The sequence below is a fragment of the Perca fluviatilis genome, chromosome 1 (assembly GCF_010015445.1).
Source record: "Perca fluviatilis chromosome 1, GENO_Pfluv_1.0, whole genome shotgun sequence".
Taxonomy (NCBI): domain Eukaryota; kingdom Metazoa; phylum Chordata; class Actinopteri; order Perciformes; family Percidae; genus Perca; species Perca fluviatilis.
This window is the reverse complement of record NC_053112.1, coordinates 33517561-33535137: the sequence shown is the minus strand read 5'-3', so window position 1 is coordinate 33535137 and position 17577 is coordinate 33517561. Positions and strand designations below refer to the sequence as shown.

At 41.3% G+C, this 17577-nt stretch overlaps 2 protein-coding genes across 3 annotated transcripts in view; both read left to right on the top strand.

Annotated features, from left to right (window-relative positions):
• Window positions 1–81: 81 nt before the first annotated feature.
• On the top strand, window positions 82–6719 carry casp3a (caspase 3, apoptosis-related cysteine peptidase a). Its single transcript, XM_039820614.1, has 6 exons — window positions 82–293; window positions 701–840; window positions 5505–5633; window positions 5778–5953; window positions 6060–6168; window positions 6264–6719. The coding sequence occupies exons 1-6, from the start codon at window positions 235–237 to the stop codon at window positions 6491–6493; spliced, it is 843 nt and encodes a 280-aa protein (XP_039676548.1). The 5' UTR covers window positions 82–234; the 3' UTR covers window positions 6494–6719.
• A 2903-nt stretch (window positions 6720–9622) lies between these two features.
• stox2a (storkhead box 2a) overlaps window positions 9623–17577 on the top strand; it is a 28414-nt gene continuing 20459 nt past the window's right edge. Inside the window, exon 1 of one of the 2 annotated variants that reach the window (XM_039820423.1) lies at window positions 9623–10261. In XM_039820423.1, coding sequence (XP_039676357.1) covers window positions 9910–10261 — 352 coding nt within the window. In that variant the 5' untranslated portion in view covers window positions 9623–9909. Of the gene's footprint in view, window positions 10262–16997; window positions 17259–17577 lie in introns of those variants that run through there. The other variant, XM_039820497.1, reaches the window with a different exon arrangement.

The following is a 17577-nucleotide window of genomic DNA, read 5'->3' as shown; positions in this document are numbered from 1 at the left end:
TCTAGCTAGTGCCTGTGGGACTCGCCTCTCCCACCGGCAGGCGTTGGTGTATAAAACGAGTGCTTTTCTATGCGTATGACATCAGCATCTTTGTTTATTAGTCAAGCAGGCGCGGCTAGAGCTAGTTAGCTTGGTCTGAACACTTTACCAAGTCTTGTCGCCTGCTGGGTTTGCTGTTCATCATACTACAGGGTGTGCGATTTCACTGTGTGGTTAATTTCCTGAATCAGAAATATGTCGCTAAACGCAACCGGAGAAGACTCCACAGACGCAAAGAGTGCCAGTGGACAACAGTGAGTCACGGTTTGTTTAACGGTAACGTTAGTTAGCTAGCTAGCTAGCTAGTTAGCGATCTTTATCTAACGTTAGGAGCTCATTGTTGTCCTCTGCAAGTTAGCAGGCAGTGATGGAGGAAGCGGTTCTTCTTCATTAATATCCCAAACTACTTTCTGCCTAGTTAATAATAGCATAATAGTTCACCCGATAGGTTAGTTATTAAATATTAGCTGTTTGTAAGTCTAAACTGTTTTAAGCAGTGTGTTATAATCATGTCATATATTTAGCACCAATGCAGGCCTGTAACTCACACTTGAAATGATTTCTCCCCAACTTTCATTAGCTCTTTCTTTGTCGCGCGTTGCTTGTATCGTGTTGTTATCTTACATTTAAATTATAGACTTATGATTTTGTTGTCCCTCAGGTCAGAGTCGTCTTTGTCCGCTTCTGCCCCAATGGACGTGGACGCCAAACCCAGCGGACACAGCTTCAGATACAGTCTGAATTTCCCCAGCATCGGCCAGTGCATCATCATCAACAACAAGAACTTCGACAGAAGAACAGGTATTTATTCTGTTCTTTTTGGGGGGCTGGGGTCAGTTTATTTTCAGATGACACGTATTTAAATTGAAACTGATAGCTATACATGTTAATAATAATAAAATTAGTCTCTTGTGTTTTACTTAGTGCTGTAGTGTAACACTTGAACAGAAATATATGTTAATAATGTAAAGTAAAACATATTTACCTCTATATCATTGTAATTTAAATAGTAAATACCCTCTGGTTTTTAGTCTGACAAAATAACTCTTAGGTTCTCACCACAGGCACGTGCCTATTCATAATTTAGAGTATAAAATTTAACAAATGACAAGTTTCCATTTGTTAAATTTTATACTCTAAATTATTATCAAAATAATTGATTTTAATAGTTACAAGGTAATAAAAACAATTACTTGTAGTCCCTGTTTGATATGTTGATTCTCTCTTGATGTTGGGTTCAGGCTTATTTTTGCAGAATTCCACAAAGAGCCACACTGGCATTTAATAATATGCCATTTTGAAATGTTTAGTTAATCTAGAATGTAAACCGACAGGTTAGCCCAAAGTTAATGGGTGAGTTGGCTCAGATGTACGCAGTTAAATATTTCATTAGAAGTTAGAGCTTAGCTGGCTGTAGAGGTGCCTGTGGTGTCCTTGTCGAGTTCCCAGTTGGTGTACACAAGCTTCTTTTCGGCTAATTTGTTGCGAGGACATCCCTGTCAGATATCTGGAGAAGGGGACTCCTTCCTAGGATATTACTTGCAGGCTCTATCAATGGGACTCGTGGACAAGCGGCGTTTATTTCCCCAATCATTTGTTTAAATAACTCAACACATTATAAGTACACACATTAAAAGATTAACTGAAACCTGTGGTAAGAGATTGCTGGCGTAACAAGTTCACTGACCGCGCTCTCACTCACATACACCGGGCATTTAGCTAGCAGGAAGAGGGGAGTTGCAGGCCCTGGAGCTCTGTCAGGGCAGGGGCATTTGGTTGTCATTAGCCCAAGAGACGATGACTTTGCGCGGGTATGAAGTGCTGTGGGCTGCCAGTCGTGACGGAGCTCCAAGTACCTCACACCAGGCCGGGGTCTGTGAAGGAAGGCAGGCCGGGCGGCGAGGCAACAACACAGGCAGCACCGGCGCTGAACTCCGACACACAGTTGGACAAAATTTGCAATTAGCCATCCATTTTCGTAAAGCGGCCCATATTTGAGCTTTACATAGTTCGCTTCTCGCATAAAAAAGTTTCAGAAGTGAATTTTGTAATGGAATAGCCCGATAAACAATGTGCAACTTTGCAGTGTCTGAAATATGAGAGTCTCCCATGTGTTTCTATGTAGTTTGCTCAAACCAATCAGCACGTAGCTCATTCGGAATATTAATGAGCATACCATATTTGGAAGAAAAGCTCTTGTTCCAAATAGAGCCATATTCACAGGGTAGTTAAGGGCCTAATAAAATAGCATTCGGGCAATTTTCAGCCCAACCAATGTTACATACCCTAGTAGGAGACCTTAAGGAACAGTGTAAAATACCCTATATAATCATTCTATCATCCCTTTAAGCCTGTATTAGTCTGTAGTTATTGCACATTATTAGTTTCACCTTCACCTGCTAGCTAAATTGCACGTGGCTGTTGATTCAATACAACGCCCCTGATATCATGGCATAGTAGGCTAAACAGTGATTATTTCAAACATTCATGTCCCGAAACATATTGGGGGGAATTCATTCAACATAATTCACAGCCAAATAACAATTAAAAGTAGGCCTATGTCATTTTAACATTTATAACCTAACCTGCACTGCCTCCGTTTTAGTGTCTGCGGTGCGCAGCGCCGTGCGCCGCTTTCCTTTTTTTCCTCCGTCAACTCCGCTCTCAGCTCCTCTGCCAGTTGCTGCATGAACTTCCTCCGGGACATTTTAAAGCTGGTGCACTCCTTGGAGAGGATGTGTTCAATGATTCCAGCCAGTTGTAGCATGTATAAAGTTATATGAACACGTTGACAGCTACCGGCCATCTACGTGTACCGCGCCTTTCACAGAGCGAGCGCCCGGTGCTTTTCTTCTGATTCAGAACAGAGTCCATCCACGCCGTAGCCTACGTTACCGACTCTGGCTTTGCCTTCAGCGCATCGGTGATGCCCACTAGAGTCCGGATCGGGCCGAATTTTTCTGTCCGAGCCCGGCCGCGTCCGACAGAGCCGTGACCGAACCCAGCCGGAGTCCGACAAGCATTAAGAAATTTGTGTCCGAGCCCGACACCGTTAATATCATTTTTTTCCCTCATACTAATGACACATGTAGGCTACGTTTGTTTGTGTGGAAAGCCCGTTTTATTAAGCAACTGTAGGAAGGCATTCGGAAATGTCAACAGATGAGGCACGTTAATAAGCTGTTAAAATCTTCAATGGGTTAACCTTTCCTGATCGCTTCGTTTCCGACGGTGGTCAGAAAACCAGGGGAGACTGGTTACCTCCAGGGCCCACGTTATAACATGAATAACCACTAACTCTGCTCCGGTTGCATGATCTACAACACGTCTGCTTCCTCTTTCTCTATCTCTCTTCTGCCCACTTACCACCTTAATGCCCACATTGTTACTCGAGACTAGTTACTAGTTACGTTTCTCTGACAGATACTATGATTATTACTAAGCAATAGGTAAAAGTGATTGTATTTTCTTTGCCTTTTGTGTAATGTATATAGCCTTTTTATGTATTTAAAAGAAAATACAGACTCTTTAAGGAAAAGTCAGGTACCAGCAGGATTGTATTTTTTTTTTTATTTAGCAAAGTTATTACACATTTCAAATGTCCAGGCCACAGGGGGACCATCTAGCAGCATGTATGCTACTCAGCATTAATGGGCCACCTCTTTCTGAATTGTCCTATAACTGAGCCTTAGAGTTATTTTTCCAAAAGCCAAGAAAAAGCAAATGCACACAGCAAGGCTGCCAACTTTGCCACTGAGGCAAATATGCAATTAGTTTCATTATGAATGGTTTCATACTATAGCCTACTTTGGGTTTTGGTTTCCCTATGAAGAATTTCTTGTACAAATCATTTTGTAGACCTACAGTTCCTCAAAAATACAGTTCAATCAAAACAAAATGAAAATATGCCTCATTGTGTGTGAATAGAGGTTAATAAATATATGTGTTTGTGTTGCAGCGAAGTGTCAGTTCCGTTTAATACGTAAAACATTTGGCGGCCCCACTGCTAAAAGAAATCCTAGAGGAAACACTGTATTCTGTATATTAATGTAATGGCCCAGTCACTTGGATATTGTGGTAGTCTTGCTTTAGCGTGGCAGGATACAGTAAGAAAGTTATTGCCATATGTGTCCTTTGGGTGTTAATAATCTTTTTTGTGAAGCATGACCATGTCTTCCCCTAAAATGATCTATAAAGGGAATGTTTTTCCAGTGCTTGCTTCTCTTTGGATATAAAGGCCTGGTGGCTACAATAGTTGGAGATAATGTATGCATGCTTGAGTTGACCTTAGTCCTTGCCTACTCTTTAGTAGCATTGTGCAATGTTAGGTTGAAAAGCTGAAGAGCAGTATATGCTATCATTGAAAGAGCCTCTATTATCTGTCTGAGTAGACCTTGGATATCAACGTGCACGAATACAGCTTTAATCTGCTCGGCATTAGAGTTACTGTATAATGGTCACATTTTGCTGTCAGACTTGTGTTTGACAAACCCGTCAAGCAGGTATAACTGAGTACACATGACTACTTGGTCAACATTGTTGCACAAGAAGTACAGTACATCATATGATATGAGTGGGGTAAACATCATCAGTGGTTAAGCCTGTTTAACCAAGAAAAATCCTGTGATGGGCAGGCTAGTTGTGGTCCACTGTCTCACTCTTACAGAGCGGGTGACCAGTTACTGTGGCTAACAAACTGGAGAGGTGTTTAAACCACACAGACAGACAGTGGCCGGGTGGCTAGACTATGTAGTTTGACAGCACACAACATGGTTGTGCCCACACAAATTTGTATAAAGTGTAGAAATGTTAGGCCGTAAGTAAAAGTCAGATCAATACTCTGTTAAAGATGCATTAAAAACTGTAGGGAAGAAAAAACTTACCTTGCTAAAGTAGGTCTGAGTTGAATAGTGTTCACGATGCTAAGAGAAGTAAAAAGTATTAGAGAATTGCAATAAAATTAATTTAAAGATTAAATAGAACAACATTTAATTGCAATGAATTATACAAAATCAAGATTTGGAGAGCTTTTGTATTAAACTACCCCTTTTCACAGCAGAAATTTTGAGTTGTCATAGTAGGAAAAGCACAGGTGTTAATAATGACCAACTGTTCAATTCAAATGTCCCAGTCAGCCATGACAGTGTGACAGCAAATGCTATTCAGCCATCAATCACTTCATTATTTACACCTGTCTAGGGGTTTTCACTTTTTCTGGCTGATTAGGTTAAAGATATGTGAGCTAACCAGACTTCATGTACTAATAAGAAAGGGTGCACTCCAAAATCCCACCATCACGGTGCGGGTTTGTCCTCCCCCCCCCCCCACCCCCACCCCTGGTTTTGTTGCGTGGCCTTTTTGAAATCACCTTTCAACACTGCCTGTGAGATGTTGGTTCCTTTTTTGTAATAGTGTTTTCATTGTGTTTAAGTAACAAGATACTGTTTGCTTTGTTTTTTTTAAAGGCATGAATCAACGTAATGGTACAGATGTAGATGCAGGCAACGCGATGAAAGTGTTTGGGAAGTTGGGTTATAAAGTGAAGGTTTACAACGACCAGTCAGTCAAGCAGATGGAGCAGGTCTTAACTTCTGGTAAGTTTGAGGCAGAACTCATACAAAATGTGTACACACACACACACGCACGCACGCATGCACACACAGGCTCTTTTCACCTTCTGTCTTTTATATCATCTCATACAAAAATAAATGAAATGCTCTACATGTCTTTTTATTCAGTGTCAAAGGAAGATCACAGCTGCTACGCCTCATTCATCTGTGTCCTGTTGAGTCATGGAGATGAGGGCGTGTTCTTTGGTACGGATGGATCAGTAGAGCTTAAGAGTCTGACATCACTTTTTCGAGGTGATCGCTGCAAATCCCTGGTGGGAAAGCCCAAACTCTTCTTCATTCAGGTATATAAGAGTTTCTTGTTTTTTTTCCCTTCTGCACTAACTTACCATTGGGCTTTGCTTAAATGTCTAAACTAGTCTTTGTTTTGTTTGTGTGCACATTGAGTAGGCTTGCAGAGGCACTGATCTGGATCCAGGCATTGAAGCAGACAGTGCAGAAGATGGCATTAAGATCCCTGTGGAAGCAGACTTTCTCTATGCCTTCTCCACAGCCCCAGGTTAGTACTCATACACACAAACGCAGGTCTTTTTGTGTACTTATTGTTCCCTTTAATGTATTGTATTTGGTGTTCTATCACTCATCTGTCTACAGGCTACTACTCATGGAGGAACACTATGACCGGGTCCTGGTTCATGCAGTCACTCTGTGACATGATCAGCAAATATGGAAAAGAAGTGGAGCTGCAGCACATCATGACACGAGTGAACCACAAGGTGGCAGTAGAGTTTGAGTCGGTCTCCAATTCACCAGGCTTTCATGCAAAGAAACAAATTCCTTGCATTGTATCAATGCTGACCAAGGAGATGTATTTTTCTCCTTGATGTCCTCTTTACATCAGAGGACTTCAGCCTGCATCTGCAGAAGAAAGCCTGAGGATGTGTATGACGTGGTGTTTGTCAATTAGTTTACTGTCTGACTGAATGGCTCTTTAACCCTTGTGACCCGAAGGACCACACAAGGATTATGTACTTCCCTTTACTTTGTTGAGAATTCCTCTCTAAACCCTGTTTCTTGTAAAGTAAGTAAGTAAAGTTTATTTCTAGAACACATTTAAACACAGTTTAAGCTGACCAAAATGCTGTACAAACAAGAACTAAGGTGCTGTATTAACCCTTGTTTAGAGAGCAATTCTCAACAAAGTAAACGGAAGTACATAATCCTTGTGTTGTCCTTCGGGTCACTGGGACCCGAAGGACAACACAAGGGTTAAACTTCAGCTTACATATTTCTGGGAGATGCAAAGTCACATTTCACAAGCTTGGCATTATAAGGTTCTTTCTGTGTGGGATATAGTTCTGATACATAAGGCATTCCATTTTTTAGCCTTGCAGGAAAACAATTTAGTATTTTCTTTTTAACATTTAACCTAAAGTTGTGGTTGTTTTGGACATTGTCAGAATACAATAAAATTGAACAATCATTAATCTAAAGATAATGTAATTGACCTTGTAATACCAAGCACACAATTTTGTTCCAGTGAATGGCTCTTTTCTGTTCAAACTTTACACATTTCAGGGAAACATTAGGAGCCAGTTTGATAGGAAGTTTGGTCTTCTATATTTGTTTAATCATGAAACCATAGATGGGCTTCCTGCCCTCCAGCATCAACATTTTTATGAGTCAGCAGTTTATTTTATTTTGAGTGTCTAAGCAAGTTGATAGTCTGTTTCAAAGGGATTACGTGTGTCATTTCTATGTCTGTATTTTTCTTTTCCGCCTTTTTTTCTTTTCTTTTTCCACTGAGTTAGTGTAGTGATATCTGACATGAAGGTTGCACAACCAAAAATAATGAATAATTCACTAAATTGGTACTTGATTAGTTGTGTAAAGCCTAAATGAATGCTGCACTTGCACTCAGATACATTAAAGCATAATGTGTAGCAAATTCAGGAACATCCATTAAGCTATCTTGTGTTCTGTTGGTTTTTAAAGCTCAGAATTCAATTTTTTGTGTATTTAATTTTTCTCATTATGGATTTGTTTGAATGGACAGTTGCCTCAATTTAGTCGGTGTCAGGCTTCATAGCTTGCCTAAGCCAGCCCACCTGCACAATGCTTTAATTTGAGGCATATTTTCATACTTGAACACAAGGTTTACATTTCATGTTAGGCAGTAGCTCATGTGTTTGTGTTTTTTAAAGACAAAATGGCGAATTAAAATGCCTTTTTACGTTGCTTTGATAGTTACGGTCAATAACTTGGAAACATGTCCAATGGATTGTTGTGGAACTGTGAGTCAAACCTTTATACGTATCAATATTGTGTGATTTATAACAGACAAAGCTAAATTTGATTGTATACTGATCCAGGTGCTGGTCATTTGAGTAAATACTTCAATATTTACGGTAATAAAATTATCTTTGCTGTTAAAAAATATGTCACCGTTGTTTGACAATCTAGTTTTTAAGTCATATCAGAATACTACACTTTGCTATGAACGTCACTTTTTGGCTTTTTCTTTATCACTATTTTGTAAGCAGTGATGCTGTGAGGTTAGTGTAATCTTTTTTTTTTTTCTGAAAAAATAAAAAACACTTTTCATTTGATGTCTTGTGTTATTGATTTTGTTTTTGGTTCTTAAAGTAGTGACTATCATCAACATTCCCAGATATATTACTAAAGTTAAAAGTTCTCATTTTCCCATCAAGGCTTGTCAGTGTTGATAACCTCTACAAGCACATTAAAGGGTCTACTTATGCACACTGTCAACTGTAAACAGACAGGATTACATCAGGTTTGGCATGCATCGAGGTGAGAAGAACTGGGCCACCAGATCCTGAGGCCTTGGGCCAAATAAAACTGGGCCTCAGATTCCTTCCCTGCCAACACACCGAAACTAGCTCTCGCAAACAACAAGCCACTTAGTACCTGTTGGATGTGCTGAATGCAAAGGCTCACTGTTGACACTTACAGTATACAACACCTACACACCAACAATATACACCTCTAAATTAGAAGTTGATTTAACAAATTGCACCATAATGTATTATTGATATAGGCTGCTAGTATACAAGCATAACATGCACTCATTTTTTTCATTTTTGTTAAATGTTAAGATTATAGGCTTGGCAAAAACTCTGTACGATACCCAATCGAAAGTAAATCATCCCTTGCTGGCGTGATTGTATTAACTTTATTGTATGATTGTTGTTTGCATACATTTTCAGATTTAACTATCAAATTGTGGGATTTTTGCAAACAAAAATGAAAACTTACTTTTATTAATGATTTGCTAGTTCATCGACTATTCGATTAATCCACAAATCGTTACAGCTCTACAATCAAGTGTCCAGGATTGATTTGTTGATTGAATTGAATTGTGAGTTTTGAGAACAGAATTATCTGAGGCATATCGGAGAGATAAAACATCTTTATGTCCCTTGATTTCTGCCATAAAAATCTGCAAATTATTGAGATACCACTGTATATTATAATGCAATCTAGTACAGAAGTCCCGTAAAAAAAAAACACTAGTATTTTAAAGTATCTTTGTGAAACTTATATTTGATGGTGTTGGTTGAACTCCATGGTAGTTTTTGAGCTTGTGTGGGGGAATATGTGTGCCATATTTTATAATGTATTTTATTATGAGGTATGCACTACTGTACAACTACTGTTGTATCAAGACAAATGTCGCTTTGGTGACTGACAATAAAGCTGAAGTTGATTTTGCCCTAAATCGTGCAGGTGTTTCTCTTTTCTGGCCAACTTTTTTGTCCCATTAGTCCATTGCTAAAATGCTGATGTTTTGAGTTATACATTACATTGGCTGTTGTTATTGTTAACTATTAGATCAGCATAAAATTAGTAAACAATCTAACGAAAAAAAGAGGCTGACTGGTGGTCTTGCAAAGTGTAAAGTAGGAGTTTACGTGTGGTGCATGAACGCAGCACATGTCCTCGCCTCTTTTGTCGCTGAAAATAGGCCCTAATACTCTTTGACAGTTGGGTTAGTTGGCTGCAGCGGATGGCGCGTCAGGTTGCTCATTTCCCCGATTTTACGTGGAGCACCTGTGTTTAACATTTCTAAACGTCGTGCTGCAGACTCTGGATCAGCGCAGCGTGTTTTCTTCTACTCGGTTGTCCATTTCTTTAATATGTCTGAACCGGTTAAGATTATCAGGCAGTTTTGGGGATTGAAACATGCACGCGTGGTCTAAACAATGCCGTACAGTAAAGGAACAGTAGTTTTCTTTGACTTCCACGCGGACGACCGTTAACTTTGAGTGGAGCAGGAATGGAGAAGTTCCTCCAAGTAGCTCCGCACTCTCTGGCTCTGGTGCTGTCGCAGCGCCGCGGAGAAGATGAAGAGGACCCCCCATCATCATCACCATCACCACCGACCGCGCTCTCAGTAAGGTTACAGCATCACACCGGCTACGAGGTATTCGCTAATTTCAAAGCCGTGAACATGCAGCATTTCTGGAACAAGGCGCTGACACACGCGCTGTCTGAGATCCTCTTCCTCGGCTGGATAGATGAGCATGTGCTGCTGATTCAGGGGAAAGAAGTTCATCTCCAGGTCCTCAGGAACGGATGGACCAGACGGACCCTAAAACCACCACAGGGCTTTGACATCAAGTGCATAGGTAGGCTATGTTAAGAATCATGCACACTCATGCTATATTGCACTCAACTGTAGAATGTAAAGTTGCACAGGCGGTCCTTTACATACGATTCCTTACTTCCCACCTAATTTCATTCTGCATGGACGTGTTTTGATATAATGGGGAAAGAGTTTTAATGACAGCGCTGTTAATATGCTTTCTTTGCATGGGAAATGTGGCTTGCAGCATGGCCACGCAAATATGCCTATCAAAGCAAACTCATCCACCAGTAAAAGCAAGCGTTTAGAAAGAGTGTTAACAATAGGTGTAGAGTGCAGTGGTAATAACATGTAATTAAATCTGACAAATCTTGGACACACAATCTGTCAGAATAAGTCGACTAGATGCCACAAATAAATTGCTTGAACTCCACTGAGCCATATTTACTTGCATACCATTTGGCAGTATTCCCTTTAACACTGTATGCTCTGTCCACCTGTAGACTTGAGACTTGGACTTGAATCACACTTCACAAAAGTCACAAAAATGAGGACATGGATTTTACTGTTCAGCTCAGACAGATCCTAAAGACCTGAGCTGACCTGAGACTTGATAGCAAAAACATCCACGTGTCAGGTTTTTACACAATAAGATCCCGGAACAATGAAAAAGAGCTGCACACCTTGAATAATGTTGAACTGGGGAAGACTAGTTTCAGGTATTGTGCATTTTACTACTGGAATGCACTGCAAAACAAACTCAACTTAGAGACTCTAACTCCTCTGAAATACTTTAAAGTTATACTTACTGATAATGTAGTAACAACTTGTGAATGTTTTAATTAATGTGACTGGGTTTGTGATGATGACTGAATTGTCTTTTGTTCTTGGTTCTCTTGTAAGAGAGATATTTATCTCTAAGCTAACTACCTAATCAAATGCTGTGTCAACGGTCAGCATTCAGAGACCCGAAAAGACTCGCAAGAGCCTTGCAGCTTACTTATGAAGACCTGGACATAGGGCTGGGCTATATGGAGAAAATCAAATGTCACGATATTTTTGACCAAATACCTCGATATCGATACCGCTACGATATTGTAGTGTTGACTATTGGTGCTTTCACAAAACATTAACACAATGAGGTTTGTTATAAATAATCATCAGTAATGTGGATATAATGACTAAGTGAGTAAAGGCAAATAATAGAACAGTCTGCTAAGTTCAGAAAATGACGATCACTTCACTGTAATGCAGCCTTTAAAACCAGGAAAAGACAACACTTATGCCATATTACGATATCCAAAATCTAAGATGATATCTAGTCTCATATCCCGATATCAATATAATATCGATATATTGCCCAGCTCTATCTGGACATGTCTTCAAGGACTTGAGACTTGAGATTTGTAGAATGAGTGTTGTTACTTCCCCTGCAAACTAGGTGCTCAATAACAAAGAACCAAATGTGAAAAAAAACAAAAAACTATTTCACAATTGGAAGATTTTTCTGTATCTCACCAACATGTTACAGAGCTGATTTGTGATTGTTGCCTTTGATGATCTAAATGCCTTTCTGACAGATTTACCTGCAGTTTGCGGCTCTGCTGGTTGTTTCACGCTGATTTCCACAGCGCTTTAAGAGCTGGCAAATGCTGCTGATTGACATTCAACCTAATATGACTCTCCTTTTTTTAACTTAAATATATAATGTCTACACCCTCTGTGAGTTAAGACAGGTTGCGTGAAACCAGTCGTAGCTAGTCTGATGAGGAGTTTAGGCAGCATCTCACCTTATAACCTCAGCTGCTTCATATCAGGTAGGTTTACTCATCCAGAAAGAGGAGACAGCACTTGGGCCCAGTTCTACTCCAGTTTAACATTCCCACACTCATACTCATCTTCTTCTGACAAGCCTATAACTCATGAATGTGCTGGGACAGGTTTGGATGACTTGAGGTATTGTCAGCAACTGCACCCATCATAAGCTTCTGTGTGTGTCTGTGTGTGTGTGTGTGTGTGTGTGTGTGTGTGTGTGTGTGTGTGTGTGTGTGTGTGTGTGTGTGTGTGTGTGTGTGTGTGTGTGTGAGAGAGTGTGTGTGTGTACACGTACCTTATTTATGTCTGTTTCACGATAGAGCCTCGGTTTAGATTGTGAGTTCCATGAGTGAGCAGCATCAAACTGTAGCAGAGAAAAAGTCCGAAAAACGCCAACATGGATGCCCCGTGCATCAACAGTTGTGAAAGCTGTAGTAACATACAGTTATTAGCACTTCTGTGCACACAGTAATGTTCAACTTCTGTCGGTGGACATGCTGCTATAGTGTTTGTATGCACACAAAAAAAAAAACCCTCGTAAGCTAACCCCACAATGAAAAATCCGACTTGTACGCATTCAACTCTGGTGTGACGTCATTCGCAGCTCTATCTTCCGAAGTTAATGGAACTACAAAATTTAAAGATATTCTTTCAACTTTGGGATCAAGCAATTTGTTTGTCTAAACAAGTCAACCTGTGGTTCATACTGCTATGGCACAACACTGCCCAGACTCTTCATTGTTCTTATTAATCTGTACATTTTAGTGTGCATTGACTGCTCAAACACCTCTACAGCTCCGTCCGTGTTATCATATATCATATAGCTGCTAGACATTGGTTGTATTGAAACACTTCAATTAGTTAGGGCTGTTATAGCCAAAGGTAAATCTTAAGATAGATTTTGAGCCGCTGCTTTTATTTCTGTGCCTGTCTACCAGATGAAGTGTCGTTTACTTCACTGACACTACTGAAGAAAACGCACTGATAAGCTGTGGAATGTTTGTCTTAAAGCTAATAACTCACCAGACTCTATAATGCCAAAACCAACAGTGCTTATATAGTGTTGGTCCACACATATATATATATATATATATATATATATATATTTATTATTTGTGTGTTATAAGTTGTCCACTACAAAAGACAGATATATATCTTGGAAATTAACTCAGAACAGGGCCACATTATTGGGCAGCATAATCAATCTTTACTTCAATAGTAAGCTCATGTGAATTCAACCAGGAGTTACATTTTAACCATTTTGCCTCTTTGAGATCACCTGAAACTGCTCTAGCACGCAAAACGTTTTTGGGGTGTTGTTTAATCATATGGAAAATGTCCTAGAGTAGGAATAAAAGTACAAAGATAAAAACCACCGCAGAGTTGATTTTCTAGTATGAACTGCAAGTTTCTGTGACTCAGCTGTAGTGTCAAGATTTAAGTTTGCGAGACAAGTTCAAATAAAGTTCAGACAAATTTTCACCATAGGCTGTTCATTAACTGTGTGTAGAAGGTCAGCATTTGGCAAAATAGATACTTGCAAAATGTTACGACTATATTGTCTATATTAACAAGATTTTGGACAACTGAATGCATCTGAAAGAAAGTGTTTTTTTTATGCCCATGCCTTGCACAAAAGAGTGTAAGAAGAAAACTCACAGACAGGCTGCAGGGAAAGAGGAATGGATTAAAATCTCCATTACTATAAAATAAAATAAATCTAACTCTAATAGAGTTGTCTTAGAGTAACAGAAGGCTGAAGTCATATCGCTGTTGTGAAATGCATTTTGATTTGTAAACATATAGTGCTGCATGTCCTCATGTGACTGCTACACGTTTACATAATGCAGATTATCCCCCAAACTGCCTGAGAATGTTTGATTAGGGCCGAGAGCCAAAACGTAGCTGGATTACAACATTTAGACAAAAAGTTGTGGATTTTCAGCAATGTGGAAACAAAGTGTTTTTTAATACTGACAATTCAATCTGATTATCTGAGGGACTTTGTATCCGTTAGCAGGATATAAACAATGGACTGGGAGGAGTGTTTGCTTTTAAGGAAGGAAAAGTGGAGCATTTGTTCAGGAAAACGCTATGGCACTGCATTCCCTGCTACAGCCACGGTTTCCACTGGAAGGAAAGGGATGGTCCCAGTAGAGAATTGGGGGAAATGTTTAACGCAGAGAGATTTCTGCCCATATATCTTAATGTCAGATGTGTTATGTAGGATGTTGTGTACACTTCTTTTGTCCCTTATTCTGGCCTAAAGAGCTAACTGTGAAAAAGACGTGTTGTCATAAATGTTCCACTGGAGGGCAGACACTGGCAGAAATGGTCCTGTTGGCAAGGAAGTTGGATGAATTTGTAACAGGCCACACATTCTTTATAGCTCAGAACTACTGTCTTTAACAGCAGCATGGTACTATCCCACCATTGTCACACAGCTGTAACATTTTATGAGAGTTCAACGCAGTGTAATTTGTATCTTCAAAACATTTTTAGCCACGCTAGTGGTGGCTCTATGGATGTTGGTCTGTCTGACTGGTAATCCACTGACTTTTCATCAACACCAAACATCCCGTCAGTATCATAATACATCTAATACTTTGGTTTTGACCATTTACCTGCAAAACAAACCATCTCAGCTGCACTTTGTGTTAAGTATTTTTGCTTGAATAGTGACTTAAACAATGAATAAATTATCCAAAAATTCTTTCGATCGACTAATCAATTAATCGACTAATTGTCCCAACTCTAATTGCCTGACATTTGGAGTCAGCAGGATTTGCCATGGGATATCCAGCATATCATTGTAGTCACTGTGGATGTAGTTTTCAGAACAAAATTCTTGCCACTATCAGGGCTCGGTGCTATTTATTTCTCCCAGTTAGTGTAACTGTGTCTTATAGTTGTTGTAAGATAGGTGTTGAAGGATCTCAGATCTCCAGCAGCGATGCAGGAGTATTTTCTGTCCACATAACAGACAGTTCAGTCCTCGTCTATGTTGTGTCTGTCTGCTTCTATCTCCAGTAACTGGCTCTTTAAGGGAACAGCACTCAAAGGTAACAGCTATGAGATCATCGGCTTGCGTCGTCATGGCAACAAAGGCTGTTGCAGCACTACTGAGAAATAAAATGGCTGGTGTGGTGTCGCTCTCCCTCCTCCTCCTCCTCCTCCTCCCCCTCACCCCCCTCACCCCTCCTTCCCTTCCTCTCCTCCCTTCTTTGGTATCAGTGAACTGGAGCAGATTGGTTGTGACACCGTACCCCCCCCCCCGAACCCGTGGCCTGTCCTGCCCTCTCACTTTGCTCCTTATTCCGTCCCTCCAACCGTCACTCTGGACGTGATCAAGGTGATGCTTTGGGGTTTTTCCTTTTTCACTGACAGCTCCACACAGAATTAGTTACAGAATCAACCGGTTGGGAAGCACTGATGAGAGACACAAATCAGCACCTTTAAAACGATTCCCTTCGGTTGTAGCCCTGTCAAGTCTTTAGCTTGAGGTGAGACCCATAAACAGGACGGATGGTGGTTTAAGGGGCCCCCTTATCCTTCAAGAGCAGAGGGTGAGGGAAGAAGAGAGGAAGGAGGGTAAGGATGAAAATTCAGCCAAAGATTCAGAGCCTGAGCTATTCCCCGGACATCATCTGAGGGCTGAATATTTTTTTTATTTTTTTTTCTTGTGTGTGTTTCAAGCTGTTGATATTTGCTCTCCTCTCTGCCTTATATATGTCCTCGATATCTCTCTCTCTCTTTCACTCTCTCTCTCTCTCTCTCGCATCCTCTCCACCCCTCCCCTCAGCCTCAATCACCCAGACAGACGCATGCATGCTCACGCAGAATCGCGCGCAGCAGGCGGATGCGCGCATACACACTTTCTCTCACTCTCTCACACACACACACACACACACACACACACACACACACACACACACACACACACACACACACACACACACACACACACACACACACACACACACACCCTTCCTGGAGGTGCTGGGAGCAGCTGCAGCATTAGCGTTGAAAGAGATTTGCCGTTGACTGGAGTTTGCATCCCCCCTGTTAATGAATGGATGCTACGGCGATAGGCTCGGTAGCCTCTTCCGTTGGATTGCGGTAAACGGTGGATATCTATTCTTGAAATTTATTTATTTATTTCTATGCTCTCCATTTTTTTTCTCCCCACCCTCTCCTGGTGTGCTGTTGTCGAAAGGACGATGGGGTCTTGTGCTTGATCGGATAAAGATGGAGGTGAACGTGTCGTCTCCGGTGCTTGGCATACTATTGAGGCTTCACTGCCCATTAGGGTAAATGGAGCTTTTATTTCTTTTTTTTTTTTAAGTGGGCTCTTTTGTTTTCCGGGGATCGGCCGAGCACTCCTGTGGTGAATTGAGCTATTGTCGAAGACTGGGCCTCTTAAGCTTTGAATATTTGACCATCCATCCATCTATCCCCTCCCTTCCTTCCCGTGTTACCTTCTGCTCAAAAGAAACAAGCGGATCCCAGAACCTCCACTGAAATCTCTCCTCACCGTCCTCCTTGCTTCCAATGCCCCATTTCCCTCATCTCTACCCCGGCCCCCCCACCTCTCTCCTACTCCCTCCTCCCACATCAGAGCGGCTACGTAATGTGCCTCCCTACGCATGCAAATGGGGATGCTACAAATGGTGGCTGGGACTGATGCCGATGAAAGGGTGATGCCTCGCGCAATCACCTGCGCCTCCATCGCTCCAGATCAGCCTGGGAGAGCCCAGCAGCCGATGACAACCACCCACAGTGCGAACACAGTCGTTTGGAGCTTGCTCGTGGACGTAAATGAGACGTGTGTATGTGTGTGAAGGTGCACACTGGTTCCTGCCATGTCTGGTGTGTGATCGCTCTAGCGGGACGTTCTTACTGATGCGGGGGAGGCACTGAGCCTGAGGTTGCCCCCCCCCCCCACCCCCCCCCCCCCACCCTTCCCCACCTCCCTCCTTCCTTCCCTCCACATTATCCCAGAAGCCCCCGGGGGGGGTGAAGGCCACCTGGTAAAGGGGTCACGATGAAGAAGAACCGCAGCAGCAATCTGCGGCGGGCCTGGCCCAACTCGGAGCTTACCGAGCGCCCGCTGGAGCACAATCTCTCCCGTAGTGAGAAAGACATCCGTGTGCAGAAGCAGCAGCATCTTCCTCCCCCTCCTGCTCCTCATTTTTCTCCGTCCCCGCCAAGTTATCGTGCGCCAGGTGAGTTTTTGACACTCCACCACCATCAGAAGCGCCACCCTCTCTCTACACAGAGCAAAGGCAGTTTGATTTGGGGTCAAAGGGCAGAGTTCAAAGTGGACAAAATGTTTGTGTTATCAAGTGGGAAATGTTGCTAACTTCCCATCTTCCTTATTTCTCTAATATATCAAATATGGTTAAATAAAAATGGGAAAGGAGAAATATTTAGAATTATTTAATCTAAAGCTTTCTCTTGTTATTGGACACTCATTTGGCTTGTTTTAAAGTTCAATACTGCATTTCCTTGGGTCCAAATCTCTGTAAACTTTTTACTTCCTTA

Bases quoted from the DNA above. Each gene is read 5' to 3' on its own strand.
- casp3a (XM_039820614.1), top strand. From the start codon at position 235: ATGTCGCTAAACGCAACCGGAGAAGACTCCACAGACGCAAAGAGTGCC. The intron at 5,634-5,777 runs GTAAGTTTGAGG...CTTTTTATTCAG, and splicing joins GGAGCAGGTCTTAACTTCTG to TGTCAAAGGAAGATCACAGC. The intron at 6,169-6,263 runs GTTAGTACTCAT...ATCTGTCTACAG, and splicing joins TGCCTTCTCCACAGCCCCAG to GCTACTACTCATGGAGGAAC.